The 26,068-nt window shown below is 42.3% G+C and overlaps 1 protein-coding gene across 1 annotated transcript; it reads right to left on the bottom strand.

Annotated features, from left to right (window-relative positions):
- Positions 1-1,009: 1,009 nt before the first annotated feature.
- SAMM50 (SAMM50 sorting and assembly machinery component) lies at positions 1,010-20,764 on the bottom strand. The gene is made up of 15 exons (XM_083615821.1): positions 20,591-20,764; positions 17,559-17,669; positions 16,728-16,829; positions 15,874-15,961; positions 14,127-14,233; positions 12,882-13,012; positions 10,086-10,173; positions 7,977-8,105; positions 6,754-6,825; positions 6,486-6,572; positions 5,243-5,313; positions 4,790-4,857; positions 3,671-3,817; positions 3,337-3,478; positions 1,010-1,196 (listed from the first exon to the last, which is right to left on the bottom strand). The coding sequence occupies exons 1-15, from the start codon at positions 20,609-20,611 to the stop codon at positions 1,151-1,153; spliced, it is 1,410 nt and encodes a 469-aa protein (XP_083471947.1). The 5' UTR covers positions 20,612-20,764; the 3' UTR covers positions 1,010-1,150.
- Positions 20,765-26,068: the final 5,304 nt, after the last annotated feature.

Raw genomic sequence — 26,068 nt, 5'->3', positions numbered from 1 at the left:
GTTCCTCTTTAATGGAAGAGGGACTGCTGAGCAGCAAAGTCAGGATCTAAAATAGCAGAACAGGAAGAAGCTCTGTTAGTCATCTAAACAGTTGCCTTTCCCTCGAGAAATGTTCTGATACGCCCTGAAAAACCGTCTCTGATCACACATCTGCAAAGCAAGCCCTTTCAATATGGATACCAAACCCTAAACGTGTTTAACTTGTACCTAAAAACAGCCTCCAGCATTTTCTTCACATTTGTGAATAGCAGTAAAAAAAAAAATAGCCATGGGCAGAACTTTTCATGCTGCCTCAAACACTGTGCTTTTTGATAAGAGCCCATTCATACATTCAACTGTGCGGCACTAAGTGATATGAAATGCATGTGTGAGCCAACCCTAACCCTCACTTTCTTTCTTTTTCCTTTTTTAATTTTTGAGGGGTTTTTTAATACAAAAAGGAGCAAAAGAAACGTACATGCTACCCAAACAAAAGCACACAGAAATGCACTATTATTTACACAAACATAAATCCTTCCTGCCCACAATCGCTTTCCACCACCACACCCGACTTCCCTCCACCACACCACAACTTCCTTATTTTTTAAGTTTGATACAATCATTGCACTCTTTAGATTTTGGATTTTTCTCTCTTTATAACATTCCTAGATAATGTTGTTCTTTCCGCTTTACTCCTTTAATCTAAACATATCAACATATTCAATGTTTCCATGGAGCTTTGTTTCCAGGTAGGATTATAGATGCAAACCCAAGTACAGTAATACGATATTATGCCCCTCCTAGCACATGCACAGCAGAGATGTGGCTCCTCCACTCATTCTTCTCAAAGGACGAGTTAACTGACCAGCCCTAATAACACCTTCAGCTATACCAAATGCAAGTTTTATTTGTGTCTCCCTTGGCAAAAGTGAGTCCTCAAACTGAGTTACAGGTTGCTGTTTTCCAAGTCCTGATTTTTTTATTTTTTAAAGTTTTTGAAGAAATCAAGAATGCATCACACCATAAAGCAACTTTTTAAAGCAAGTTTCTTTATTGAAGTAAACCCTTCATACATAATTATATTTCGGTAAAATCCTCTGGGACATCTTTGTGCCACTCTTGAAGTCAGGGGCTCGTTTTGGCCCAGTGATATTATGAAACGACTGTGACATTACAAGAATCTTATTCCAGCTCCAAACTGAACTCCATCACATATTCTGGAAAAACAAAAATAATTAGTATGATATGCAATGTACTGTAATAAATGCAATTTTAGCTTGAGATAACGCTTTACATTTTGCTGACCTTTAAGCAGAATATTTGTCTCACTTCTTGGCTTTATGTCACTAATTAAAGATTATAGATTTCAGCTATGATCCTATGTGCACGTACCTGGGAGTAAGCCCCACTTAAAACAGTGTAATTTGCTTCTGAACAAACATGCATATGAGCATGCTGAAGTTTTATTCTCCATTAAGCTTGACAATTAAATAGGAGCCTACTAAAATTTGCTGATGAGACCAGATTGCATTTTTCCCCCACCTAAATTCACATTGGTAGTTCTGTTTCTGAAACTGTGCTTCAACTTGGAAGCTGAATCCAATGAAACTGTCCATCCTTGATAAAAATGCACTTTCTGAGAAGAAATTTGCAGTCTAGAAATTCTCCTGGATTCCCAAGAGGCAGCAATGGCCAAGAGAGCTTTTATCAGTTACACCCTTTTGCAAATTAATTGAAACAAAGCATGTTTTCTATCTTACTCGTAATCCTGTACAGTGGTACCTCTTGTTACGTACTTAATTCATTCCGGAGGTCCGTTCTTAACCTGAAACTGTTCTTAACCCGAAGCACCACTTTAGCTAATGGGGCCTCCTGCTGCTGCCGCACCGCCACTGCACAATTTCTGTTCTCATCCTGAAGCAAAGTTCTTAACCCGAGGTACTATTTCTGGGTTAACAGAGTCTGTAACCTGAAGCGTATGTAACCTGAAGCGTATGTAACCTGAGGTACCACTGTACTCAAAACAAACACGAAAAGTCAGTGGATCATTATGGTATTGGAAGCCTGCAGCAAATAGAAGGAATGATGCGCTCGCCACAATATATTGAGCAGGCATAGGCAACCTCGGCCTTCCAGATGTTTTGGGACTACAACTCCCATGGTCCTTAGCTAATAGGACCAGTGGTCAGGGATGATGGGAATTGTAGTCCCAAAACATCTGGAGAGCTGAGGTTGCCTATGCCTGATATTGAGGTTCTACGAAAAAGAGTTATTCCAGAGCTGGAAAAGAGGTATCTGACAGTACTGGGATATTGCAGCATAACCTAGCCCCCTGTCACACGTCAAAAGTGGTGAAGAAATTCATGACAGAGCAGCAAATACAGGTACTTGATTGGCCAGGGAATTCCCCGGACGTAAATCCCATTGAGAATTTGTGGGCTATAGGCAAAAGTCGCCTCCGTGCTGCAGACTGTACGACTATGGAGAAGCTCATTCAGGCACTGATTCAAGTGTGGTACAGGGTCAGAAAATCAACAGTGACTGTTCGAAACTATTAGACTCCATGCTAAACCTTGTTCAAATGCTGCTTAAAAATAGCGGAGGTCATATCCATTACTAATATACGTATATGTGAGTTTTGTACATGTATATGTGAGTTTTGTACAATAAACTACATCGTTTGTTTCAATTAATTTGCACACAGGTGTACATCTCATATATTAACTGCACCTCTTCTCAGAGAACAAGGAACATGTCTTGGTTCTCTTGAAAATCAAATTACTCTAGTGTGTTCCATGAGACTGTCCCTAACATCATTAGCATACAACTAGGTTGACAGATGGTGCAGAAAGAAGACCAAACCAATGGTTGCTCAGCTGTGCTGGATGTTAATATGAGTATGAGTGTGACTCAAAGTGCTGTTTCTAATGCACCTATAAAGCATTGCATGGCTTTCCCCCCCTATATCAGCCAGTGTCCCCTTTTTATGATAGGCAGATGAAGTCACGCTCTGAATCCTGCTTCTGCAGAAAGTTTAAGGAGAAAGGCTTTCCCTGTGACATTCTCTCCAGGGAAGCAATTAAGCAACAAATCTGTCTAGTTTTAGATGACTTGGCAGGGAGGGGGAGAAAAGAGAATCACTAGGGGTTTTTTTTAGCTCTCTAGTATTCTTTTCATCTTATAGCTTTGCAAGTCACTGGGCCTTGAACAGAGGATATGCTATCAGCTCTTTTATGTTGGTATGCGATTAGAGAGGAGCATATAGTGGATTTTACAGTTTTGAAGCTGTAAAATAGCTTATTTATATTTTTTTAACATATATTAGGTGGAAAGGCAATTTAGAATAGCTGAACATACCTGTCCCCACTTTGTACTCCCATTGGGATACAATAATTGAGTTCTAATCGAGCAATGTTTCCAAGCCTGAGAACTATTCCAGCACCATAAGACCACCGGATGCACTCTGCTAGTTTACGAAGATGAGCCTTAGGACCTTCACCTGGGAATGGAAAGGAAGCCAATGAGAATGAGACAATAACCAAATGTTTTCATGGCCAGTAGCCCAAGTTCTGTTCCAGGTACAAGGCAGTAAAATATTTTAAAACACTCAATTTAAAAAACATAATTTTTGCAGAAACAGTTAAAATGCCTTAAAAGGTGGGGGGGGGGCTCCAATGTATTTGCTTCTTACCATAATTAAGATTGCAGAGATTGCCAGCGTTGAGAAAGAAGTGTGTTCTGAACAGATCTCCAAATCCTCCCCGGCCAGGCCGAAAAGGGAGAGGAGTGTACAAATGCAGACCTCCAGCCCAGTAAGCTTCACCTCCCAGATAATCCCCTAGAAGAGTAGCACAGCACAAAATATTCACTACATCAGCAATGCCAAGAAAACTATTCAGTATAAGAGGATACCTCTGTCACTTTAAGCTAAATCAACTTTTTTGCCATAACTGTCCATAGAAGCACTACACACTGTAAAACTTTATTGAAGGTCCCACCTGCTGGCAATGGATCACAGAACAACTTTCAGAACAATGTTGTGGGACGACAACAACGCTTCCCCTGGATCTGGGGTTCAAGCTGGAGGAGTAGGGGTTTCCAGGGCTTGGGTGACCCCTTTTTGGCTTCACCCAGGCCTGGGAAGCTTGCCTGCCTAATTACAACAACGTCTTTCTTCACTACGTTGTAGGACGTAGGCAGAAACACAGATACATAAAGAACGCAATTTTGACAATGCATCTTTCTGTTTGTTCACTTAAAGAAGGTAGATTTCCAGGGGACACTGAGTAATTTTTTTCTGAAAAGGGGGTGGTAGGTCTGATAAGTTTGGGAACCTCTGCCATAGAATATTAAACAGCCCAAGGTCTGGTTGAAGAGGAATGTTTTTGCCTGGCACCTAAAGACATGTAATGAAGGTGCCAGAATGCTCTCTTAGGGAGAGCATTCCACAAATGGGGAGCCACCGCAGAAAAGGCCCATTCGCATGTTGCTACCCTCCGGATCTCTTACAGAGGAGGCACATGAAGAAGGGCCTCAGGTAATGATTGCAGGGTTCAAGTGGAGAGAGGCAGCCCTTGAAGTATTGCGGTCCTGAGCTGCTTAAGGTTTCATAGGTCAAAACCAGCACTCTGAATTGGGCCTGGAAACTAACTGGCAGCCAGTGCAGTCGGGCCAGGATTGGTGTAATATGCTCAAACCGTCTAATCAGATAGACCAACCACCTATCATCATCCTCAAGTATTCTCAGCCCATTTTCTGGGTCCTAGTAAAATTATTGACAATGATGCAGCCCACTAAAAATGTCTCAAACCTTCACTCTGTGGTCCAATGCTGTACATACTGAATCCACGCACACTTGTTGGTCCGCCAAGATAAAATCTATAAGGAAAAGAGAACCATTACTACATGTGAAGTGGCAGGCGACAAGGTGTGTTACAGCAGGCAGAAGGAACTGTACTTAACCACCTCCTCACCTCCACATCCACCCTTTCAATATGATCAGGGCATATCCCTGTCTAAGCATACAGAGGTGCCACTGTCACACCTAGTTTGGCCATCCTTTGCTAAACTTTTCTGAGATGCGGGAAATGCTGCCATTAAAGCAAGCTCCCAAGTAGCTTGGTTTGGAAGCCATGCAAATGAGTACCATTAAAATCAATGCTTAAAATAAATTTCTTGATGCAAGAAATGCATCATTTCAGTTTATATGATATGCCAGACAGACAATAGGCAAACTCAAAGGAAAGCAAGTGGAATTACTTACCTATCAGCAATACTTGATGGTTTGTCTCCAATAGGAACCAACATTCCACCCCAAAGAGAAGTTGATAAAACCTTCAAAGAGACAGGCAATCATAGATTGAGTAAAATATATGACAGGTGTGCAGATAAATGTTGGAGATGTGGATCCTCGAATGCAGGTATGAGGCATGTTTGTGGTCTTGTTCATTAATAATGAAACCCTAGTAGTAACTAGATTAATCACACTAATAACCCATTATGTTGTAACTTTGGACCCTTTAGCAATTCTGTTGTGTTATTTAGATGACTAAATAAAACAAAGAACCTGTATGGAACTTAATAGTCGCTGCCTGCATGTTAGCAGCCCCAACATGGAAGAACAATTTGCCACCTACAATTAAAAAATAGCTAGCTAAAAGTTTGGAAATAAACAGAGTTGGTTCAACTGCAGGATGAAAAAGAAAAGGGGGGAATTTTAGGAGTAAAATGGCTCACATTTACTGAATTTGTAAAAAATAAAAATATGTACTTTCTGAAGCAACATCAGTTACTTCCAGAATAATAGTTGTTGTTATGTTGCCCCTTTTTCATCTTAGCATTTCCAGTGGAAAATAAGTTTCAATACATGCACAAGAAAGGCTGTCCAGGGGCGGTATAAATGACAGCGTGGCTCCACATAGCCCAGCTCCAACCCCTGAGCCACTTTCATATTGTAGAGCCTTTTAAAACAAAGGCTAGAGTTTCCTATATTGCACTTTTAAAAAATCAAAAGGGCACAAATAGATGGATTTCTCTAGATTGTACCTATATACTGCAAATTATGCTCAGGAGCCAAGAGTTGCCTAATGTTGAGCAAAGGGTTATGCCATTCTCCCTCCCTCCCTCCCTCTCTCTCTCTCTCTCTCTCTCTCTCTCTCTCTCTCTCACACACACACACACACACACACTCCAACACAAACACACATTCAAACTGGCTTCTTAGAACAAGAAATCTCCCCACCACAACACTAACTGCTTCTGAAACTCCCTCAAGTTCCAAAACTTACGTGACAATCATCACACCTGCATTTTCCCTGTTAGGAAAATGCACACATTTTCTATATTCTAATATGCAGGCTGAACTGATTCCAAACTGAACTGCTAAATGCTGTACTTAAAACAATTTGTAACTTTAAAAAGATACTTTATTTCATTTGGGGTTTTTTAAAAGGTACTATGTTATGAATCGTTTACTCCCAATAGTAAACTTACTGAAAAGTACTTACTGAATCCCACAAGAGCTTCTTATTAAACTGAAGTTCAAAGTCCTCTTTCAGAAAACTCACATCACCACCGGTATAGCCAGCCAACTCCTAAAATACCAAACAGACTCTTTTGAAGACAGAAATATAAATACAAAAAGACATTTCCACACGAATCACTTCGTGCAGGGAGCTGAAGTGTACAGGACTTCAACCAATAGTGCCATATCTTGCATACATATTGCAAATATAAAACACCCACCCACAGCTATTTTCCAGAACCTGATAATACCTGGTTTATTTTCAGCAAAGCACCTCGTCTCGGCAAGATTGAAGAGTTACGAGAATCAATTACCATAGCGTGCTATAAACAAACACACATATGAAATGTTATAAGGTAGGAACAGTCAACTATGACATTCCTTTTTCCTGAATTGCATAGAATCTTATTGGAGATAGAGGAAAAAATTATTCATCACTACTCGTTTGGGCAAACATTCTACTAAACTCTTAACATGATACTGCATAATCAAAATTATCTAGCAATAAAAGGTTCATCCTTAATTCTGAATTTTACTAAGTAGTTTTGTTGACTAAGCACACACTGAGCATTTCAACATGAAGCTACTACATTATGTGGAAACTATGGCCAAGATCCAATTCCTTACACTGAGTGGCTGCATTCCTTGCGACAACTGCCAGTTATCCAACTGTGCACAAGCAACTGAGTATGAATACACATGTGAAACTGCAAAGGAGATATTTGTTCTTCCATCTGCAGTTTGCTGGATCACAGCAATACTACCAGCCACTGCAACGTTAGCTCTGTCTCAGCGAGTGAAGAGAGAGAGGCGTACTTACTTATTGATATGTGGAAGAAAAGGCAACTCTTATAATATTCAGTTCCCTCCTATGTGAGAGAATGAGGGGGATACCTCCCTTAGAATGATGCTCCCCATCTTTATTTACCTTTGTTTGCCTTTATTTACCTTTATTTGCCTATTAGCAATGGCATATTTTTAGTCAAGTAAACATTCTGATAGATCAATTGAACCTTGCAGCTTTTATCGTGAATAAATATACAATTGCCAATTCAGCTATTAACTATGCAAGACAGCAAAGCCAGGTTCCCTTTGCATGTGAAAAACCAACTGCTATTAAGAAAGTTATGTCTATCTTCATGTTAGGAAACAATGAACTGAAAATATTAGGTATGTTGTGAAACCTTATAACAATAATATAAGCAGATAATTATAAATATAAAAGTATACATAAATGAATAAATGGATAAAGATGCTGTAATCTGAAATATACATATATATCATTCAGTACAAAAATCAGCTTTCCTCATATCCGTATAGACTCGAATCTCTATTGCTCTTGGGCAAGAATGGACAACAGGTGTCATAAGGAACCATTATTTCAGCACTATTGCATTTGGCTTAATTAATGTGGTACTATTCGACAGCATTTGTCATACTTCAAAAATTCATATTCCAAATAGCAAAAGCTTACAGACACAGACGACTTGAGTGAATGTCCACTTTCTTCTCGGACAGAAAATGATGCTGTTCTTGCAAGACAGCCAAGCTCCCTCCAGACACCCTCCCATTTTAGCGTGTGGTTGGTCTTCCATATGGGAAACTGTAAAAGAAACAATTTCTTTAATTATGAATGAGAAAACATTTACATATTTTCAGCATCTTTCACATATATCTTTATGAGCAGGAGCACTGGGTTTACTGGCAATGCAGCCAGTCTTAGAAGAGCCAACTCAGACTATAGGAGCTGCTGCTAAGGTACCGTATTTTTCCCTCTATAACACGCAGATTTTTTCTCCTAAAAAGGAAGGGGAAATGTCTGTGCGTGTTATTGAGCGAATGTGTGGTCCCTGGAGCCAAATGGCAAAAAAAATCAGGCAAAAATCAAATCGCGTGTCTCAGAGAAGGGAAACCTGAAAAGAGGAAGTGGCTGCTTTCCTGCATTCTGCCTCAGGGTCTTACTGCCCACCCGCCTCTGTTTCCTTGCTGTGTTTGCTCAAACGGAACAAAGAGCAGGGAAAGAAGCCCCTCCCCTCCAGGCAAGCAGAGGGGAAAGCAGAGTGTCGTCTCTGTGCTCCGGTGCTGCTGAAAACATGCAGGAGGGAGGGAGGGAGGGAGGGAGAGAGAGAGAGAGAGAGAGAGAGAGAGAGAAAGAGAGAGAGAGAGCGAGCTGGCTGGCTTGGGTGGGTGGGTAGGTGAGGGAAAACTTTTGCCTTCCTTTCCTCCCTCCCGTTATACCCCTCTCCTGCATTCTTAGCCAGCTGCTTCTCTGCACACCCCTCTCGTGCTCCTTGTCCATTCTGTATTTTTCCTTCCTTCCCCACTTAAAATGTGGTTAAAAAGCATGGATCCACATGGATCCTCAGGATCTTTGCATTGGGTCACCCCAAATTCACCATCAGATCACATAGCATGTCCATGGCTACAGCCTGCCCCCCAAAAATCACACACGCACTGTTGCCTGGGGCTGCAATGGTGCAAAAATGTGGTTAAAAAGCATGGATCCACATGGATCCTCAGGATCTTTGCATTGGGTCACCCCAAATTCACCATCAGATCACATAGCATGTCCATGGCTACAGCCTGCCCCCCCCCCAAATCACGCACCCACTGTTGCCTGGGGCTGCAATGGTGCAAAAACGTGGTTACAAAACATGGATCCTCAGGATCTTTGCATTGGGTCACCCCAAATTCACCATCAGAGCACATACATGTCCATGGCTACAGCCTGCCCCCCCCCAAAATCACACACCCACTGTTGCCTGGGGCTGCAATGGTGCAAAAACGTGGTTACAAAGCATGGATCCACAGGGATTCTCAGGATTTTTGCATTGGGTCACCCCAAATTCACCATCAGATCACATGTCTGTGGCCACAGCATGAAGCACAAAAATGATACATCCACTGTTTCATTCAGAATGTTTTTTCCCTTGTTTTCCTCCTCTAAAAACGATGTGCGTGTTATGGTCAGGTGCGTGTTATCGAGCGAAAAATACGGTACTTTGTTTTGACAGTCTCCTCCCAGGTTCACCTGGCTTCTCTCTTGAGGGCAGGTGCTAGCCAGGTGAGCTGGCTTTTTGTGAGGAAGGTGCTGGGCTGCTAGCTCCTTTCAAGAGAGTTGCTAGGCTCTCAGCTGGACCGGAGCCGAGGCAAGCAGCAGGCATCAGGTAACTCAGTGAATTCTCACAGAAAGGAGATGCTGGGGTGTTGAAATCCATGCAAGGATTTGCCAGTTCCAGGAGGCAGCACTGGAGCAACAACAGAGCAGGATAAGTTTCAGTGGCTGCATCTGCTTCATTTTTAAAAAGCTGCCTCCATCGCCTTCTGCTCCCCCACCTCAATTTTAGCAATGCAGAAGATGAAGCAAGAAGATAAGAGGGAAAGGAAAGGTTAAGTCTATCATGCCCAGCACAAATATTTCCTCCTCCTGAGTTCTCTGCAATCTTCAAAAAACTTGAGAGAGAAAACTTGGTTTGAGTGAGGGGCGGCTGCCAGACAGAGAGGCACTGTCACTGCAGATAACCAAATTTGTGGATTTCTCTCTCCCCAGCCAACCATAAACAAGTAGTGCTATTTTACCTACATTGAATTCTGTTGATACTCCTCTATCAGTTTCACGAAGAGAACTCCAAGGAAATTGTCCGGTTACTTTATATAGATTGAGAGAAAAGCTAGAAACATAACATTGAGATTTGGATTACTACAACAAAGAAAGGAGCTGAAGAACAAGTGTTTCATAAGATCACACCTATGGCACTGCTTAACTTTACCTATAGCAGATAAAAAGAACTCTTTACTTGGCAAACAGGACAAGGCTGTACGGCTCTGCCACATTTGTCATTGTAAAATCCTTAAAGGAAAGATGTTAAGATTGCACTCGTGGTTCAAGTTCCTGGACCTCCAAACTAACCTTCTGTGCTGTATGGTCAACAATCCTATTTCACCATACGCCTCACAGACACTCTCTGTCTCTTACTAAATGAGCCAGGAAGGCAGAGATAGAATGGTGGTTCACCACTAGCAGGACAGGAGCCTAGCGCTAGCTATGCCTTCAAGCTAGAACTGGAGCCCTTAAGTTAGATCTAAATAGCTAAACCACAGAAGAATTGCTTACAATTTTACTGTACAAAATCCTTTAATAGCTTAAAAACCAATTAATAAGTTGGTTACAGAAAATGGAAGATAATTCTCATATGTCATCATTAATCAACTTAATTTACTTTCAGTGTTAACAGTGAAATGCAGATAGTTGTACAAGGAGCTGTGCAAGCTTAGCACTGCACAGCAGCGGTCTCTTAAAGTGCTGGCAGCCAAGACATCTACATTAACTTTCTGAACAGAACTATTTGATGAGAAAATGCAATTTAACATTTTATCAGGAAATTTTACTGTTTTTGGATTTGACAAAAACTGTTGAAAACTTAAGAACATATGGGAGGGATGAAACAAACTGAGCTGCCTTTCATTATCTTTGTGCGAGTGGACAGATATACAACTGTTAGTGCAGACTAGATTTACTTGCAAACCAGCTCCATCTGGTACGTAGGCTGAGACCCTATCTGCCTGCGGACTGTCTCGCCAGAGTGGTGCATGCTCTGGTTATCTCCCGCTTGGACTACTGCAATGCACTCTACGTGGGGCTACCTTTGAAGGTGACTCGGAAACTACAACTAATCCAGAATGCGGCAGCTAGACTGGTGACTGGGGGCGGCCGCCGAGACCATATAACACCGGTCTTGAAAGACCTACATTGGCTCCCAGTATGTTTCCGAGCACAATTCAAAGTGTTGGTGCTGACCTTTAAAGCCCTAAACGGCCTCGGGCCAGTATACCTGAAGGAGCGTCTCCACCCCCATCATTCTGCCCAGACGCTGAGGTCCAGCGCCGAGGGCCTTCTGGCGGTTCCCTCATTGCGAGAAGCAAAGCTACAGGGAACCAGGCAGAGGGCCTTCTCGGTAGTGGCGCCCGCCCTGTGGAACGCCCTTCCAGCAGATGTCAAAGCGATAAACAACTACCTGACATTCCAGCAGATGTCAAAGCGATAAACAACTACCTGACATTCAGAAGACATCTTAAGGCAGCCCTGTTTAACGTGTGATATTTTACTGTATTTTTGGTTTCCATGGAAGCCACCCAGAGTGGCTGGGGAGGCCCAGCCAGATGGGCGGGGTATAAATAAATTATTATTATTATTATTATTATTATTATTATTATTATTATTATAAAACAGAAGGATACTGTATTTGACTTAGCATTAGCTGAAACAAGAGATAGAAGCTAAACAGCAAGATATCTTGCTCACTTTCTCCAAAGTTTCTATGGAAAAACATAGAAATATAACCTAATTAATGCAGAATTAGTTCCAATGTAATACTTTGCACACATGGTGTGAGGAATCACTGCCCTGTATGTATACATGTAAAAAATATAGTTGAATTCGTCACTCAAAATGTTTGCTCAAAAAAATCTCCTGGGCTAAAGCTAGATACAGTATTTTTAATAATGATAATAATAAAGTTGTGAAACAGACTTTCTATCCATGGGAATAACTCCAAAAACCCATACCCAATTTGGGCATTAACATGTTCTACTGAGGCCTGGTGCTCAGGAACACATCACCAGAGGGGAGTTTTCCTGGCTGCTGAAAGCCTGGCAAGGCAACAGTAGCAGATAGAAGGGAGAAGAAGGACTTTATGCATGACTTCAACAGCAATGGCAGCTGGGAGGCCAGAAAACCAGCAACATCTGATGCCCATCTGCCTGGTAAGACCTACAGCAGTCAAGAAATGTCCCATTCAAGGAAAAGCATAGGAGAGAATGAAAACTTAGGAGTAAATTCTACCATGTCAACTGCCTTAAGAACTCTTTTGATGGAACTAAGGAAGCATAGATTCTAAAACTGCAAGACACTGGGTGGTATCCAATGTGGAACTTCTGTTTCCTCTCCAGCCACAACACACATACCCCAACATTTGTTCCAGATCCCCCAAGCCTCCAGAGTTAGGGTACACAGGGGTGAGTGGGTGGAGCAGACAGGAGAATAAGCTCTGTTGCTCACACTAAGTCCACTGTATAAGCAGAGCTGAAGCACTGGGTATGGCCCAATCTGTTGACACGTGCCTTAAAATATTTGCTAACGGTCATAGCAGTGAAAGCTGTTACCAACTGCTCTCAGTGTGACCAACTGCAAATGAGAGTGAACGTATTGAGTATTGGGGTCACTACCTTAAGTAGCTCATCTTTCAAAAAATGGGGTGTATAATGGTGATTTTATTGTCCTTTGCTGCACACCACTTACAATACCTTTTCAAGGGTCTAGGGTTTTTCTAAACAGATGTACATAGCACTGAAACCTTACTACATTCTGAAGGTATCTTACTTTCTTTCGAAGTGACCAGGCTGTGGTTTGAAGAAAGAGAGACCATATGAAGTTTCCTTTGTGCCATAGGAGAACTGAAATGTCACCTTCTCGGCACGTCCAAATATATTCGGGAGTTTGAGTCCAAGTACCTGCAAGAGCCAGAATAAACACTGAAGCATGTACAACTTTGCCAAGACACTTGCGCACTTAACTGTTTTCTGTAGTTTTTTTGCTGCACACAAATGTTTCCAGTGGCAAAGGATACCTGCTCTGCGGCCCCCTTTAAATTTTTTAATCACTATCCTACCCCACCTGGGCTCTGGCATTGAGCAGATTCTAGGTGCCATCTTGGTCTATCTGTCCCCCTCAATGTCCCAGAAGCCATTTGGGGGCATGGGAAGAGAATATGACTACTGTCACAGAAAGCACAGCCCACAGAGCTGCAATGGTGAGAAGCCTGGGGTGAGGGAGGAGGAACTCACCTTCTGCAAGCTCCCTTGCAGAAGCTGTGACTACAGCCCATTGCTATTTGTGATATTTTAAACAGTGTGAATTTTAAAACCCAGTTAATATTAGACTTACTAACCCATATTTCCCGAAACCTTCATAGAAACTTTGCAGTTTTCAAGTATTTAAAATATCCCTTTTATCATTATCTCAAGCTTCTCCATAAAAAAAAAACCCAGATAAATATATTATACACCATAGGTAAAGTACCATATTGCTCATATTGCTGTCAAATGTATGAAAGATGAGAAAACACATAAATCATTGCAAGCTTCTCAAATTGGAACCCTAAAGCATTTTTTGTAATTTTCACACAGAGCTGTCAATCATGTTCTAAATTTATAGAAGCATCAGTTTTTGAAAACATATAAATTTCCTGACTACAAGCTTCTGATTTCAACTGAAACCTCCCTTCTTTGAATCTCATAACAAGATGACATTATATTATAATAAGCACTCAATTGAAAAAAATGTGTTTTCAGCTTGGAATAAAATATTGCAATTATTTACAGTCTCAGCATATTTCTACACAATAAAAGCTGTCAAGAGATCAGAGATTTCTAGGACAACTGTAGAATAAACAGAAAAAAATGAACACATACACATCTCATTTATTTTAATGGAACTCTCATTCCAAATAAATGTATTTATGACTGGAGAGGGAAATCTGTTTTACCAAAATTAATTTAAATCACTTATGATAAACTAGCATATCACAACAACTTAGATTGCAGGAGGTTGTTATGCAGGTCATACCATGCTCCCTTCATTATTGCCAACCATAGTATTATAACTTCCAGTTAATCTTCTCAGTTCTGTTACTTCAAATGTTACATCTAAACCATTTGGAAGGGCATCATCTCCTAAATACACAGACAGAAGTATCAGTAAAGAAAACAATTTTTTAAATCCAGTTTGACATTTCTAATTATTAAAACACAGTGTTTCTTAAATAGCTTCTTAAAATACTTTAAATAACATATGTAATACCTAAATTAAGTTCTCACAGTTTAATACACTCAGAAAAATGCCTTCACAGAAGCGAATACTGTACCCCAAATAGATTCATCCCATGCATTTGACTTTCTATAATACTAAACGATGTTTGGTTCAAACTATGAACACTTAACAGTGGAATTGAAGATTTAAGCACAAACCTCACAGATCAGGACAGGAGCAGAGATCTGTGTGCCTTACCATACTTCCCTCTAGCCTCTTATAACATTTCCTTTATTTTTATTATCATAATTAATTAATCACTCTCTACACAATCATCCCAAGGTGATGTATAATAATAAAAAACAGCAGCAAAAGTTTAAAAAACAACAACTAGCTGATACATTTAAAACAAAACTAAAGCAATACAGAACAGACTCATGGCAAGGACCCATTCATCCAGCTGGGAAAGCCGGGGGGGGCGGGAATCTTTGATTGTTTTCATAATGTAAAATAGTGCTGCCTGTCATATCTGAACAGGAATGCTATTCCACAGAACAGGGACAGCTACACTAAAATCCCTGCTCCAAGTTACTGCAGAGAAGGCTTCTAAGATCTTGGAACTTGCAGGAGAAGTTTCCCCACAGACCACAAGGCCCACAAAACCTGATACTGCTGTATAGGGCCTTACATGTTAGCATCAAAACCTTGAACTCAGCCTGGCAGCAGACTTGGCAGCTAGTGCAAATCCTACAAGCAGGGTGTTCTATGCTGGCAGTCGTCTGCCCACAAACGCAACCTAGCCGCCACATTCTCCAGCAGCCTCCAGACCAACCCCAAGGGGAACCCCACACAGAATGCACTGGAGTAATCCAACTGTGAGGTTACCAATGCATGGACAACTGTGGTCAAGCTATCCCGATCCAGTCCTGGTACTTCCTTCTAGTATTGGGTCTTCTACCCTCACAATTTCAGCTGATTAATAAGGGAAAATCTGTATCAACCTTCACTATCCATTTATCCTGCGAAGGTTTTGTACTACAACTCCCATTATTCCTGATTATGTGTCATAGTAGGCGGTGCTGATGGAAGTTGCAGTCAAAACCCTCTGGAGGGCACCAATCTGGGGAAGGGTGGTCTAGATGGCAGCAAACCAGCACCATGTTTTAATTGGGGGCAAGCTCAGTGCCAAGGCTAGCACTACACAAATAGTTGTAGAACTCAATGAAAACAAATACAACATGTCACCCTGATGGATACTTTGCTGCCTGATATCTATATATTGAAACTAAGCATTCCAGTCATTTATGCTACACTAGAACTATTGAGAAGGACACATGTATAAAATAGTCTGTCCTATCAAAGGAGGGATAGCCAATTTTAGTTAGAGTAGACCTACTGGACTCAACAGATTTAGGTAACTTAACTCCCATTTATTTCAATGGTTCTCCTGCAAGAGTTACTTAACCTCTTTCCTCCTTCCAAGTATTTAAATATGACGCATATTAAACTACTAGAAAGCTATATTAAAACTCAAGGAAAACAAATCACACTCAGTGATAATTACCTTGACACGTATCAATTAGAACATCCACCTGTCTAAAAATTCCTAGACGGAGGAGCTTTTCACGAGCTTCATGGGACTTCCTCATAACCTTCAAAATATTTAAGGTTTAGCTTTGCACCTTAATGACTAAATGTTCAACAGTTATTTGCCAAATGCATACATTCATTATCTCACATACTGCTCTACATTTTCATTACACAAATGGGAATTCCAAGACACAGAGTGGACCTCATATAAATCGGTTTAGCATCCAACCCCAACATGTATAACACTGATGTATAACTAAACTCAAAAAGGAATAAAAGGAACTCATGAGGCTTACGTCTGCAAGAGCAAGACTGCAGTTTAGCACCATATTTATACACTGGAATATCTGCTTATAAAGAATACCCATGCTTCTGTTAAAGCATGTTTTGCAATATTGCTTTGGCATGTCAGTTTGTATAGCCCATAAACCTGCTGCGTCAAGGCTTTATGTCAGCTGCTGCTAAGCTTTTCTGCCTAGTGTTGGTGTTTTGTGTACTGAGGTGTAGCTATATTTTGAATGTCATTTTTAACCTTTTTCTTAACCTAGATTGTAAATTGTTAAGAGATGCCCTGTGCTAAATGACTTAAACCAGGCATAGGCAAACTCAGCCCTCCAGATGTTTTAGGACTACAATTCCCATCATCCCTGACCACTGGTCCTGTTAGCTAGGGATTGTAGGAGTTGTAGTCCCAAAATATCTGGAGGGCCGTGTTTGCCTATGCCTGACCTAAACAATAACATAATAGTAATATTAAACAAGGATACTGACATTTTTAGACTTCATAGTATTTTCAAGCTTTTGAGGGTTCAGGGTTTCATTACTTACATCAATGAGGTCTTTAGCCTTGAATACGTCACCAATTTCATACATGATAATGTCATCTTTAGTCCTTCCAAGTCCATCAAAGTGCACATGTTGAACCACAACCTAAAGATTAAGATGGTTCTCATCAAAATGTTAACCCTGGAAACATTCCAAGGACAACTAGAATTTCTACTCAACTAAAACATAATGGTGCCATAACCAATGAATTATTGAACTGCAATTCCAAGACAGCACAGAACATTGTCTCATCATGAATCAAAGTCAAGAATTTTAAGTGGCAAAAACAGCATCATTATTAAACAGGTTTTTACATTATTTTGTGGGTGAAGCCCATATTTTACCAGCTTCCTCGCAAGAATATCATAGGGGACTTTGTCAAAAGCCCTACTGAAATCAAGATACACAATGTCCACAGCATTCCCCTTATTCACCAAGCTTGTAACTCCATCAAAAAAAGAAATGAGATTTGTCTGGAATGACTTATTTTTGAGAAACCCATGCTGAGTCTTAGTAATCACAGCATCATTTTCTAAATGCTTACAAACCAACTCTTCAATTTTTTGTTCTAGGACCTTTCCTGATATTGATGTCAAACTCACCAATTGATAGTCTTCTCTCCCCCCCTTTTGAAGATGGGGACATTTGCCCACCTCTAGTTTGCAGGTACATCACCTGTTCTCCAAGAATTTTCTTTACACAATTGTTTACTAATACCTGAAGAAAATTATTCATTGCTAAATGGTAATAATTCTGCTCCTACTAAAATTATGACTGTGTTACAATGACTGTGCACTGTTAAACAGAAAGACAATGGGGTATCCCAATACTCACATCTTTATTTTCCAGTATTTCCTGTTTGGTTTCTGGCTCAACTTCAACCAGTTCAGCTTCTTCCCCTATAGCACCAAAATCAGGCCCACTCATTGGAAGAGGCTCCAAACTCTGAACAGGATAAAAATTCACCAAATATATCAATTGAGTTAAATTGGATTTAGTCTTTCAAGTCCTCAAGTATTTATAGTGACTCTTACCATTCCATCCACCTTACCATAAAAGGATGCAGTCTTGTGCAGTTGTGTTCCCAGTTCCCATGCAGTTTCATTATGAAAGAGTGGTAACGGAATGGTATCCAGTTAAGTCATAAACAGAGTAGACTCACTGAAAGTGGCAGGCTTACGCTATTTAAATCCAGTTGTTTCAATAGTGGATATCACTCATAATGTATACTGTATGAGATAAGCCTGTCAGTCAGCTCAGTTGGAGAGAATGTAGTGCTGATAATGCCAAGGTTGTGGGTTCGAGCCCATCCAGGCCAGCTGAATATTCCTGCATATTCCTAGATAACCCTTGGGGTACCTTCCAACTTTACATTGCTATGATTCTAATTGCCTTACACAGTATTACATTTTTCAGTTTGCCTTTTTATTTTACAATGCACTTGGTCAGTATAAGTGCTATTTAGAGAATGAGTATCTCACAGAACTCTGAAGGGTTATTTAATAAAGAAAGATCGTTCACTAAGATTTTAAGCAGGTATGTACTTTTAGACGTAACCTGCATTGGTCATTTATGTTTGGGGTGTGGCTCTCATTCCATTATAGACACCTATGGTGCTGGCTGTGCTGTCTCCCTGCTTATTTAACTTATATGCAGAATTCATCATGCGAATGGCTGGGCTGGATGAATCCCAAGCCGGAATTAAGATCGCCGGAAGAAATATCAACAACCTCAGATATGCAGATGACACAACTTTGATGGCAGAAAGTGAGGAGGAATTAAAGAACCTTTTATTGAGGGTGAAAGAGGAGAGCGCAAAATATGGTCTGAAGCTCAACATCAAAAAAATGAAGATCATGGCCACTGGGCCCATCACCTCCTGGCAAATAGAAGGGGAAGAAATGGAGGCAGTGAGAGATTTTACTTTCTTGGGCTCCATGATCACTGCAGATGGTGACAGCAGCCACGAAACTAAAAGACGCCTGCTCCTTGGGAGAAAGGCGATGGCAAATCTAGACAGTATCTTAAAAAGCAGAGACATCACCTTGCCAACAAAGGTCCGTATAGTTAAAGACATGGTTTTCCCAGTAGTGATGTATGGAAGTGAGAGCTGGACCATAAAGAAAGCTGATCGCCGAAGAATTGATGCTTTTGAATTATGGTGCTGGAGGAGACTCTTGAGAGTCCCATGGACTGCAAGAAGATCAAACGCATCCATTCTTAAGGAAATTAGCCCTGAGTGCTCACTGGAAGGAAAGATCGTGAAGCTGAGGCTCTAATACTTTGGCCACCTCATGAGAAGAGAAGACTCCTTGGAAAAGACCCTGATGTTGGGAAAGATGGAGGGCACAAGGAGAAGGGGACGACAGAGGACGAGATGGTTGGACAGTGTTCTCGAAGCTACAAACATGAGCCTGACCAAACTGCGGGAGGCCGTGGAAGACAGGAGTGCCTGGCGTGCTCTGGTCCAGGGGGTCACGAAGAGTCGGACACGACTAAACAACTAAACAACAACAAATGCTGCCATCTCAGTACGCTACTTTGTGGAACATAGCTGTTTATTTTTCCTGTAGCAACGTTAAGAATAGCAACATTTGCCATCTTTCTACTGTACGTTATAGAGCAATTGTGGGGGTTTTGCTGTGTCTATTAGCCTCTGGAACTGAGTTTTATTTACATTTTATGGTCAAAAATTTATGTTTTAAGTTTTTGGGGTTTTTGCATGTTTCTATGCATAAAATAACAAAACTTATTTTTTTAAAAAAAATGTGTTATATTTTTCTAAGACCTTGAATTACCTGTTCAGTTGCAGCTGTTTCGTTATTGCTCTGTCTACATTTTTGCATTTCACTTTATGCTTAATTTGCATACTTATGCTACTGTAGGATGCTCACAGGTACTAGAAATCATAGAATTGTAGAGTTCGAAGGGACCCCGAGGGTCCTCTAGTCCAACCCTGTGCAATGCAGGAATCAAAACTACAGCATCCCTGACAGATGGGTCATCCAACCTTTGCTTCAAAAAACCCCCAAGGAAAACAAGACCACCACCTTTCAAGGGAGCTGGAACAGCTCTTGCTGTCATAAACATCTTCCTGATGTTTAAGATGCAAAGCGTAGGTGCCACCTCCAAGTCAGTGCGATGCACGTGGGTGTGTCATGAAGACTTTACCTTCACAACAGGTGTGTAAATACTGTGCTGCCAAGGAAAGCACTGCAGTCCCACCAGAGACGCCATCACAGGCAGCACCACCTTGGAGAATTATCGATTAAGGCTCCTTAGGGGAAGCAGGAGCCTCCCTGGCTCCACGCAAGCCAGTCCAAGTCTGCTGGGGGAAACCCCTCCGCTCCCTCCTGCTTCCTTGTTCCAAAGGCTTGAGGCACCAGAGCATGTGCAAAGTCCACCACTACCCAACGAAGGCAGGCAGGCAGGCTGGAGTGGAGGCACCGGATTCCACAGCGCACCCAAAGCAGCCTTCATGCAAGCACGGGCGCTTTTGCACATTCTCAAGGTCACACTCTGCACATGCTCAGAAAAACGCTGCTCGGAATGTTCGGTATTGTTTTTAAGGAGAGCCCTAAAAAGGGGGGTGGGGGGTTCTGCACATGCTCAGAATAGACAGTATCCTTTTCAGGTGGCGGCCGTAAAAAAACCCAATGGCAATAATCCTAGGAGGAGGAATTCTTCACATGCTCAGAGGAACGCTGTCCAGGGTGGCCGGGCGTTGTACTAGCGGCGGGGCGCGGCCCTGGGGCGCGCGTGCATGGAAGGGCGCGCGGGTCTCCGCTACCTTGGCGGCCCCGATCCCTCCTCCGCCCAAGGTCGCCGCGCTCGCCCGCCAAGCCCGCCAGCCGGGCACTCCTTACCCGCGCGTGGACGGTGCCCATGGCCGCCTCTCAGCGACGCCGAGCGGCAGAGCGAGCGGGAGAGCCAGCGAGGGAGCGGCGGGCGAGGGAAGAAGCGGCGCGACGGTCCCTCAGGAGGAGAAGCTGCGGCGCGGGGCGGCGGCCATGACAGGAAAGCGCGTCGGCGGCAGAACGAGTCTGATTGGCCAGGCCGGGGCGGAAGGGGGCGGGCGCACGGAAAGGAAGGGCGCCGAGACCGTAGATAAAAGAAACGCGGGGAGTGAAGAGAGATGAATAGGTGCCAGCTTCCGGGATATATGAGGGAACTGGCTAGCGGCAAGAGGAGGCCACTGCCTCGGGCAGCAGGATCCGCAGGCGCACAGGAGTTGTAAGAGTGGGCAGGGATCCCGAGGGTCATCTAGACCAACCCCGCTGCCATGCAGGAATCCCAACACGCGTCAGATATGGGACCCGAGCGGACCCTGCTTCGCTCCTGCAGATGCGCGGGGAGCCGATATGCGCTTCGCCTCCGCCGCCCCCATCTCTCGGGCACTCGGGTTCACGTCTGAACCCTACGTCTGAGCCCTCCGCCCCGGGTTAGGTAGGCAGCGGGAGCTGACCGGGGAAGTTGGGCGGATTGGCGTCGCCGGAAGAAGCGGCTGCTGTGCTGTCTAGCTCCAATTGAAAAAGAGAGGTTTTTTAAATCGCGCTTTTATTTATAATTGCCAGGCTAAATGCCTTTGCAGGATTGTGAGCGTCGTGCCCCGTGAGAGCACAGAGCCATCTTGCAGGTTAGCGGTGAGTGGCTGAGACATAGGTGTCAACTTTCCCCTTTTCTTGCGAGGAATCCTATTCGGAATAAGGGAATTTCCCTTTTTTTAAAAGAAGGGGAAAGTTGAGAGTTATGGGCTGAGAGTCGTTTGGATCCCAAGCCCCGAACCCTCAGCGCAAAAGACAGACATGCCACACGCAGGTTTGCAGCAGGCAAAGGCCAATCTACTTAAAATTTCACTTTGCGGTCCCAATGCGTCGCTCGCGTTTCGCATCCTACAGCACGATTCAAAAACACGTGTCGATCTGTCTTCTGGTGCTGCCTGCGATGGAAGGGATTGCACCTCCTGTCGTGAGAATTGCACCCTCTGCACACGCCCTATGGGTCAGGGTCCCTCTCCTTCCTGCTGCCACAGGAGTACAAGAAAAGATCTGACTTACTCGCCACCTTGCTCTGCATTGCTTGTTGCAATTCTCCGTTGCATCCTTACTCCTTAAAAATAATAAAGAAGGCCCATCCTTTCCCAAAAACACAAAATTAGAAAGAGCAAGCACTTTTTTACTGTGCCGCTACCTTCTCATTTCTGCTGCCTAAAGTAAAAACACTGTGTTTCTACATTCCACAGACAGATTTCACTTCTACCGAAGGGAAAAATGAAATTGGGGTTCTAAAAGTACCAGGAAGCTCCATGTTTCTCTGATAAAGTTGCAATTAACGTTTATTATCCATCGGTCACTCCATTCCCTGGCACCTCCATGGCAAGAGAATTGTATGCTGGACTTTGCAATTGGAACTTACAAGCAGAAATTCCTTATTTATTTATTTATTCATTCATACATACATATGCCGCTGTTTTCCCTGATATGGAGTCAATGCAGCTTGCAGATGAAATAATAACAGTTGAAAGATGGGACAATCGTTTAAAAAAGCAATGGAACATGAATAGAATTAAAACATTTTATTTTTTAATCCAATGAAAACATGCAGATAATTACAATTAAAAACAGCACAGCACCAGACCTTTAATTAAAAGTAGTCAGTTCCCAAACAGCCTGTTGGAATAAATTGTCTCTGGGCGACTGCCAACAAAGTTCCAAAGTCTTGGCGCAGCCACCGAGAAGGCGCTGTCAGTCACGTCAGTTATGTGAAGGACTGTGATAGTGTACCCCAACATTTCCTATCCTCCTGTGATTGGGCCCTTGGCAGAAGGCAAAAGGCTCCCAAACTTACACCCAGGCTGTAGTCAGATACCAGCCACTGAGATGACTCAGTGCCCCACCCAAAATTTTCAGGCAAAGCATTGTGGGAATTGTAGTTTTGTAGCAGGCTCTAAACACTCCAGACTCCTGGTATAGAGCCAAGATTTTCTTCAGTCCCACCTACTCGTACATTGTTGTTGTTGTTGTTGTTTATTAAATGTATTACATCACTTTATCTTGCCCAAAGCAAAAATACACACATTTGAAAATGTGTAGCTTGAAAATGCACACATTTTAGGCCACCCTTTTAGATTCTATTTAGCCAAAGTTTGGTTCAATTTAAGCATGTGCTTTCTAAGTTTGGGTGCATTATATCCTTCATCTGAGAGAGTCCTCATAGGTTCCTGTTCACCTGTGTAAAACAGGTATGAGCCCATACCTTAATATATAAAAACATTAATAGTTTTTAAAGGCAACTTATCTCTGTGTTAGGGATGTGGGTGGCACTGTGGGTTAAACCACAGAGCCTAGGACTTGCCGCTCAGAAGGTCGGCGGTTCGAATCCCTGCGACGGGGTGAGCTCCCGTTGCTCAGTCCCTGCTCCTGTCAACCTAGCAGTTCGAAAGCATGTCAAAGTGCAAGTAGATAAATAGGTACCACTCCGGTGGGAAGGTAAACGGCGTTTCCGTGCGCTGCTCTGGTTCGCCAGAAGCGGCTTAGTCATGCTGGCCACATGACCCGGAAGCTGTACGCCGGCTCCCTCGGCCAATAAAGCAAGATGAGCGCCGCAACCCCAGAGTCGGCCACGACTGGACCTAATAGTCAGGGGCCTCTTTACCTTTATCTCCATGTTATGAAACACCTCATTTATTCTCTACTAAATAAAATGTATGAATGATTAAGTGCATGCAACTCATGGGGATTTATTTCCACATCAACATGTATAACAGCCGGCCATGCATGCAGTTGGGGGTGGGGTGGGGAGTATTTAGAATCCAAACACTAATTTTTCAAAACAAAAGCAAATCAAGCTGAATAGTAAATTGCAGTGCATAAGTGCATAAAAAGCTCTATTCAGAATATACTTGTAGAAGAAAAAGCAAAATCCTGCCCACAGGTTTACTCCCTAAATAAATACAGGAGGGAAGAGGGAAAGGAAAAGACGGTGGAGAGACAGACACGTTGGGTCACTGGAGGTTTGGCGTGTGCTCTCATCAGTATATTTATGCTCTACCTCCTTGACACCTGTAAGTCGGGCAGGGGATCAGTGCCTCGCCTTGGTAGAAGAGTGGATGAGAAGCAATAAACTGAAGCTCCATCCGGGAAAGACTGACTGAGGCAGTTTCGGGGCAATTTCCTAGATTGCATGGGTGTCCAACCTGTTCTGGAAGGGATCACACTACCACTAAAGGAGCAGGTATATAGCATGGAGATAGAGACATGTGCAGAGGTTTTTAAGCAGAGGTTGGCTGGCCATTTGTCCTGTAAGAGCTGGTTGAGATTCCTGCATCGCAGGGGGGTGGACTAGATGACCCTTGGGATCCTTCCCAACCATGCCATTCTTTAATTCCTGGATCCACTGCTGTTGCTAGAGGCATAAGTGTACATGGTTGCACGGAAACCTCCTGCCGGTTTGAGTTTGTGGCCTAGCTTTGACCGTATTTGCACAGGTATAATCTAGATTTAGTGGCCTATATTCTTATTGTTTGTAGATTAGATTACCGCAATGTTATACATGGGGCCTTCTTTTGAAGACTGTTTGGAAACTACAGCTAGTGTAGAAATCAGCCATTTGATTACAGAGACCAGAAGATCTGAGCTTATTACACTGATTCTGGCCTGCTTGCACTGGCTACCAATTAGTTTCCAGGCTCAGTTTAAAAGAGTGGTTTTGACTTACAAAACCTCACGTAGTTCAGGAATCCCAAGCCTCTGCTAAAACGAACCGGTCCAGCCCCTGCAATATTAATCAGTGTTGCTTCTCTATGTGCCTCATCTGAGAAAAATGCAGAAGAAATAGACGAGAAGAGGCTTTTTCAGGAGTGACTCTGTGCAGCTGAATGTATGCCCCCATGAAACATGCCTGGTGCTATAATTCTAAGTTTCTACCTGCAAGGCCTTTTTGTTTACCTAGGCCTTTGGTGATTGCGCTAGCCTCTACTGCTGTGTTAGTCTTTTTGGAGGATAGGAGGTTGTCCTTATGATATTGTTCAATTATTATTTTAGATACAGTGGTACCTCGGGTTACATACACTTCAGGTTACATACGCTTCAGGTTACAGACTCCACTAACCCAGAAATAGTGCTTCAGGTTAAGAACTTTGCTTCAGGATGAGAACAGAAATCGTGCTCCAGTGGCGCGGCGTCAGCGGGAGGCCCCATTAGCTAAAGTGGTTCTTCAGGTTAAGAACAGTTTCAGGTTAAGAACAGATCTCCAGAATGAATTACGTACTTAACCCAAGGTACCACTGTACTATGTATTGTACATCATTCTTAATTTGACTTTTGATTTTGTTTCTATTTTAAGTTGCTTTGGGACATTTCTCTTTCATTACAAAGTGATCAACAAATAATAGTATTATTATCAATTGTTCTTCATATTGAATAGAATATAACATAAATAGCAAGTATTGTAGTTTAATGTTGCCAGCCAAACAGACCGAAAAAAACTTTTTGAAAACCATAGCCTCGCTGAATTTACATTGTTACTATAAAAACATTTAGCTTTTAGAGAAGTTGAGAAAAGAACTCTGGACCCAAGGGCTCTGCTTGAGATAGCTATTGCAGTACAGCTATAATCCCTTAAGGTGTGTACATACATACTTTGCACCCAACATCTCCACCTGTTATCTTTATCCCTGCCAGACACATTCTTTTCCAACCACCGCAGATGGAGCGCAAAGGCTACAAGAGATACTTCCCATGTAAAAGATGTCCTTGTCTTGTGGAATAATGTAGCAGAATATAAATCTCAAAAATATTGCCACTCCATAGAAGAAATACAAACCTTGGAATATTGAATTTTAAGCTTTCTATTCATTTTCAAAATATATAATTTATAAGAACAGGAGGTAGAAATCATTTAAGATATTTGTTCACTATGAATTTCAGTGAACGGAGAGGGAGAAGGACGTCTTGCCAGCGACAGCAGGGACCAATCTTTAAATATTTTCCGAAGCCTCATAGAGGCTTCAATGGCTCTTCAGTACAATGGTACAAGCAGAAATACAGGCTTCAATTTTTGTAATTCCATAGCTTAAATATACAACCTCTTTAAAAGACTGGTGGGTGGTGGGGTTATGTGGTGGGGGGCAGCAGGAGGGATTCTGGTGATGTAAATTACTTATAGTCTTTGAAAAGTTGGTATCATTGGATCAGGTTCAATAATTTTGTTGAATTAGTTAAACTAAATAGTGATAATTGGATTTTGAACAAATGTACAATTAACTGTTACTGTTTTGAATTTATGACTGTTCTGAATAATGCTTTTTATAGGGTAAGGTTAGCGGCACCATGGATGAGTTTATG

This window comes from Podarcis filfolensis (assembly GCF_964270895.1).
Source record: "Podarcis filfolensis genome assembly, chromosome: 5".
In the NCBI taxonomy this organism is placed as follows: Eukaryota; Metazoa; Chordata; class Lepidosauria; order Squamata; family Lacertidae; genus Podarcis; species Podarcis filfolensis.
This window is presented reverse-complemented; position numbering and strand designations above follow the sequence as displayed.